The 6,511-nt window shown below is 46.9% G+C and overlaps 1 protein-coding gene across 1 annotated transcript in view; it reads right to left on the bottom strand.

Annotated features, from left to right (window-relative positions):
• The window catches only part of DYSF (dysferlin), a 270,372-nt gene that overhangs the window by 162,349 nt on the left and 101,512 nt on the right, over positions 1-6,511 (bottom strand). Inside the window, exon 21 of the mRNA XM_029913433.1 lies at positions 4,205-4,311. Coding sequence (XP_029769293.1) covers positions 4,205-4,311 — 107 coding nt within the window. The remainder of the gene's footprint in view (positions 1-4,204; positions 4,312-6,511) is intronic.

The following is a 6,511-nucleotide window of genomic DNA, read 5'->3' on the forward strand; positions in this document are numbered from 1 at the left end:
CTGTATTTACAAGGATAAATATCTACATGTCTAAAGCGTCTCCCTCCAGTGTACTTAGGGACCCCCAGGAGTTTAAAATGAAGTAGCAAGAACACCACTCCATTCCAGACAATGGTACCTTTCCTGTTACCCCAAGAATGGGTAGAGTCAATACCAACCCTCCGGGAAAGGAAAACACTGCTATAGAAGTCTTGAAAACATGCCTCACTGTGACAGACTATTATCCCAGAGAAGGTCAACAGGTGACTTGATCACAATCTCCAAGTACTTACATGTAGAAGGATTTCTGATGGCAGATGGCTCTATATTCTAGCTGCAAAAGGCAGAATGCGATCCAATGGCTGGAAGGTGAAGCTAGACACATTCGGACTAGAAATAAGGTGCTCATTGTGAACCGTGAAGGTAATTAACCATCACAACTTACCTCGGGAAGTGATGGATTCTCTACCACTTGGAGTCTTTAAGTCAAAACTAGATGTCTCTTTAAAATATATGCTCTAGCTCAAACAGAAGCTATGGGCTTGAAGCCAAAATTATTGGGCAAGATTCCCCAGCCTGTGCTGCGCCGAAGGTCAAACTAGATGATCGTAATGGGTCTTTCTGGCCTTACACTGAAAAGGATCCCAAAGAGTGTTCCACTCTCCAGTGACTGGCTCAGTCAGATTTCTAATGAAACAAGCAACTCAGTGGTCCAATTTTAGAGCCCCAAGAGCCAGTCCCTCTTGGGTTAGGCCTGCTGGCAGACACTGCTACAACGCACAAGACTCCCCAGAAGGCACATGTGGTTGGTATCGGCAAGCCCATCAATTTGGATATTATCCTAATTAGTTTAGCAAATTCTGCTCTCTTTTCAGAACATGTGCTAGGGCTGCTCGCTGATTTATTTAGGCCAATTTTTCTCAGCTATGCAGAAGCAATTTACCACAGGAGCTTAGCACAGAGGAGGAAACAGAGCCAGAGCGAACCACTGGCTTGGCAGGCTCCCTCAGTGACATTTTTTTCCTCATTTAATTGAATTTGTTTTGGAGGGAGCAGCATCTCTGGAAAACCTAAATCCTGGGATTATCCTCAGGTCACGTATGGCACACACAGGAGCAATGGAATATTTACAGCCCTTACAATAGCTCTGACCTTTTCCAAGGAGTTGGGGGGGAGCAGGGGTGAACATCTCCCTGGTGAGGCTTAAAATCAAATAAATAGGTTTTTAAAAGAGCATCCTTAAAGCTGCCATCCTCGTTGGTTTATGGAGCATTTCCCGAGCAGCAGACTTGGCTCATCTGCATGCCACACGTGGGGCGTGTTATTCCATTCCATCGCCTGCCCCTGAAAGAACAAGCTACTGGCCCTCAAACAAACCCCACAGGATGTGAGTGAACGCCGTAGGCTTCCAAACACCTTTGCTAGTGACCTACGTGCGTCTTAGCAAAGAGCAACGAGGACCAGGTGGCTCAAAGGCCCAGCAGTAGGCTCCATGGGGTCTTTTGCCATTCGGTTACTGGTTCAAATCCAACAAAGGTTGGGAGAGTGAGTCAATATCATCGCGGGGGTGAGCCCTGTGTGGAATGAGTGAATGGGTCTTGGTCCATTTCCCAGTGAACTAGCATCTGCAACTCAACACGTTTGTCTCGACGAAGACTGGGGATACACACAGAGGCAAACTCCCTTTTTCTCCTTAGAAATGGTGCCTCTGAGTTGAGGATTGAGAGATGCGAGTGGGGCAGGGCTGTAGCTGTTCAGTCACTGGGAGGCATCACTTTCCAGCGCTGTCAATTGGCGTCTTTCTCCAACACTTCTCAATATGAAGCCTGACTATTTCTGTACCCCTGGGTATTTTGAACCGGGAAAGCTTTAGGAAAAGCAACAACGGCTGTCTAATAGCTGCCACCTTCTTCAGAAAAGGCCACAGGATTTTAACAATTCCCTTTGGCAAAGGCTTATCATCACCCCCTACTCAACAACTAAAAACATATTAAAGATCCCCCTGTGAGCAATTGCTGGAGTTGGGGCGATATGCAGCTGGGGACAGGAGGGGAGGGGAATTGAGATATGGTGATAAAGCCTGGGAACTCCAGTTTCAGACTCCACAGCCCCAAGACAGGGCCGCCCAGAGGATTCAGGGGGCCTGGGGCAAAGCAATTTCGGGGGCCCCTTCCATAAAAAAAAGTTGCAATACTATAGAATACTATATTCTCGTGGGGCCCGGGGCAAATTGCCCCATTTGCCCCACCCCCCTCCGGGCAACCCTGCCCCAAGATATCATGGTGACATGGGCCATGGAAAAACCTACTTAGACAGAGAGTCAAATCATATTGGAAAATAAAATTCAACAAAAGTCTGTGCCAGACATTCATATTTCAACAATGCTCTTCCAACAGACCTTTCTGTTACTGGTGCCTACCTGCAAAATAGGTCCGGGTCACAGGACCTAGGACATATTGTTAAGGGAAAACATATGGACTCTTTGCCTTCCCTGATTATGATATAAATCAGATGCTTCAATGGGAAAGGTTAGGGTTTTTCAAAGGCACGCATAATGTTGGATTCCCTCCCTTTGATGGGGAGATTAAGGGCCGGTTAGGCCCCAGTTTCAGGCTCTGGTTTAAAAACAGAATGTGAATGGATATCTTTCCATTCTTATTTGTATTTCAGTGGCACCCCCAAGCCTGACTGAGGTCCCGGTCCCATTGTGCTAGGTGCTGTACAAACACAGAGACAGTTCCTGATCCAAAGAGCTTATGGTCTGAAGAGACAAGACAGAGAAAGGGTGAAAGAGATGCACAGAGTGTCTTGCCCAGGTCCCACAGCAAGTCAGTGGCAGATCTGGGGACAGAACGCCCATTTTTTGCTTGGCTGGAGCATCAGTAATGAAACAGCCTGCAAGTGCCAGAGAACCAGAAACTGACCGAGCAGTGATGTGCTGTTAATATTCTCCCCGGGCTGTGTGAGTTATGCAGAGGGTCAACAAGGGACTGGGGAAATCTATTCATTTCCTTTACTCACTTAAACAAAAACCTCTTTTTTGTGACCACTGCCAAGGGAAGAGCCAGCACCTCTGGGACAAGGTGATTCCATTAACGGAACTTCCTCTGGCAATATTTGGACTTTGTCCTTGAAAAAGTATAGAAAGACCAAGATTTTCAAAAGTAGGAACCAACAGTTAGACTCCTCAATCCACATGAAGTGGCCTCATTTTCAAATATATGAAGCACCAGCATCCCCCACTAGAGTCAATGGGGGCTGTTGGGTGCTTAGCACTTATTTAGGCACCTAAATACAGAGTAAGGAGCCAAACTCTGGGCCCTTATTTGTGAAAATCTTGACCTACCTGTATTGATAGCATAACAGTGTGTTCAGTTTGGTGTCACCTGAAACAGGGCGGGGTTAAGGGGATGGAAACCAAGTATATCCTCCCCTAGCAGAATTTTATGAAAATATAGATTACTTTTTCATTCCAGCTGTAAATTAACCTGTGGAACGCCTTGCTACAGGATGTTTTTGAGAATTTAGGAAGAGTCAAAGAGGGATTGGATGTTTATATGGATAATAAGAATATCCAAGATTATAATACATAATGCTTAAAAAAAGAGTATTGAAAGGGAGATAAACTTTTTTCAGGGCTTAAACCCATCTCCTATTATTAGAGATCAAGACAAGACCTTCATGGGGGCAGATTCTCCCATATCTGCCTAGTGACAGGGTCCTTACACCTTCCTCTGAAGCACCTAGCGTTGGCCCCTGTCGAAGGAAGGATACTGGGCTAGAGAGACACTTGTCGGATGCAGTCTGGCAATTCCCATGGTCCTGTGAGTCAAGAATCTCTCTCACATACACAGTACATCCAGAGGAGAAGTCACTGCTTCATAAAAGTTCATTCCTACCACAACAGTATCTGCGAATGTAAATTCTAGGCGGTTCTTTTTTTCTAGCCCTAGATTCCAGCTGGAGGCATATCTATTGCAATGGCTCAAGCTGCGACACAATGAGGCTTATTCAGGTATGCTGGGCTGCAGCCCTTGCATAAAGAGTGGAAATTTATGATCTGCTTTAAATGTCACCTTTTCAACTCCGTGCCTTGGCTCACCAACCTTTGAAGTAAACATTAGCAAATGACCAGGATTTTTCAGCACAAGGCCCCTTCCAACATAAATAAATGTTCTTGTAATAAGCGCATGAAAAGGCTCACAGTTTAATTTGGCAGAAATACCTGCAGTCCGCGATGATGTCATCAATCAACTGGGAAACCAATGAATCCAAGTCATTTGATGAGCACTTGGCCTTGAGCGCAAGGTGGACCAGCTCCAAGCCTGCTTCCTACACAACACACAGAGCAGAGAACTCATGCACTGATTATGGCACCTCCCAGCCTTCCCCTAACCCGCACCCTACAGACCAGCGCTGCGCAAAAGTGCAATGTCATTTGAGGGCCCAACATATCCCAAGGGCCTCCCCTCCTGCGGCCAATGGGAGGCCCCAATTTTCACAGCCTCCTGTATGTGCTCGTGAATCTGTGTGCCACTTCCCCATCTAGTTGCTGGTCCAAACAGAGGATTAGAGCCTACTACCACTACCAGTTAACGGAGCTACTCTTTTAGCCTGTGCTCTTAGTGTTGAAGCACCAGGGTTCCATTCCCGCTGGAGACCCCAGCTGGGGGAGAGAAGAGAGCAAGAGAGAAACATCGGTGCCCTACAAATGGCTTTGTCTTTTTTCAATTTGGGGGACGGCTCCCTAAAAACAAACAGATTTTTAAAGAAGGCCCCTCAAGTTTTCATCCTACTTCATTAGTGGAGCATTTCCTGAGCGGCAGGCTTGGTTATTTTAAATTTCACACACACAGGGGTCTTATTATGCCACTCCAACCATGAAAGGATGCTCTACAAACAGAACTTTTAGCACAAGAAAGTTCTGGGTTCAAACCCTGCTGTCAACCCAGATGGGGGTGGAGGGAAGGTTTCAGACTGGAAATAAGGCATACGTTTTTAATGGGTCAAGTATCAGAGGGGTAGCCGTGTTAGTCTGGATCTGTAAAAGCGGCAAAGAATCCTGTGACACCTTATAGACTAACAGACTTATTGGAGCATGAGCTTTCGTGGGTGAACACCCACTTCGTCGGATGCATGTAGTGGAAATTTCCAGAGGCAAGTATAAATATGCAAGCAAGAATCAGGCTAGAGATAACGAGGTTAGTTCAATCAGGGAGGTGAGGCCCTCTTCTAGCAGTTGAGGTGTGAACACCAAGGGAGGAGAAACTGCTTTTGTAGTTGGCTAGCCATTCACAGTCTTTGTTTAATCCTGAGCTGATGGTGTCAAATTTGCAGATGAACTGAAGCTCAGCAGTTTCTCTTTGAAGTCTGGTCCTGAAGTTTTTTTGCTGCAGGATGGCGGCTACCTTTAAATCTGCTATTGTGTGTCCAGGGAGATTGAAGTGTTCTCCTACAGGTTTTTGTATATTGCCATTCCTAATATCTGATTTGTGTCCATTTATTCTGGAAATTTCCACTACATGCATCCGATGAAGTGGGTATTCACCCACGAAAGCTCATGCTCCAATACGTCTGTTAGTCTATAAGGTGCCACAGGACTCTTTGCCGTTTTTAATGGGGAGTGTAATTAACCATTGGAACAATGTACCAGGGGTCATGGTGGATTCTCCATCACTGACAATTTTTAAATCATGTTCCAAAAGATCTGCTCTGGGAATTATTTCGGGGCCGTTCTCTGGCCTGGGCTAGGCAGGAGGTCAGACTAGAGGATCACAATGGTCCCTTCTGGCCTTCGAATCTAGGAATCTATGCTGTAAAAGCACTCTCTCTATGTTACATGTTGTGGCCAACCTAGGAAGCAGTTGGACATGTTATGTAAAAGCGTGTTGTTATAGGCAGGATGTGATAAACAGGAGACTATTGCGCTGGCCCATTGATCACCTTGATGCCGCTACTGAGATCAGGGCTCTGTTGTGTTAAGCACTGTATATATTGAAAGTGAGGCTCCATCCCGAAGAGTTGAGTGTTCCATTGCGCCATTTCAGAGGGGGAGATCCCAGGCCCAGAGAGACTATGTGACTTCCTCGAGGTCACACCGGGAGCCCGTGGGCAGCCTGTACATAGCGCCGCATGCCCCAGGTTGTGCAACTAGTTCGTGGAGCACTGGGGCACCATGCTGTGACCCTGCGATACAGCGTGTGCATGGGTGTTGTGTATGCCCAGAGCAGCACAGCTTGCTGAGTGCAGTGTGCGTGTATGTGTGTGTAGCTTGTGCAACTGAGTGTGAGTTGTTGAGTGCAGTGGATGTGCGTGTGGTGTGGTGTGGGCGGTACTTGCAGCTGCTGAGCACAGCGTGTGCGCCTGCGGTGAAGCAGTTGCTATTGCTGAGCGTGCAGTGCGGCAGGTGCTGAGTTGCAGCGTGTGTGCGTGGTGTGATATTTGCAGTTGCTGAGTGCAGTCTGTGGCTACGGTGCGGTATTTGCAGTTGCTGAGCGCAGCAAGTGCAGTGTGGCAGGTGCTGAGTTGCAGC

Source organism: Terrapene carolina, unplaced genomic scaffold (assembly GCF_002925995.2).
Source record: "Terrapene carolina triunguis isolate 2854851 unplaced genomic scaffold, T_m_triunguis-2.0 Scaffold633, whole genome shotgun sequence".
NCBI classification, from domain to species: Eukaryota; Metazoa; Chordata; order Testudines; family Emydidae; genus Terrapene; species Terrapene triunguis.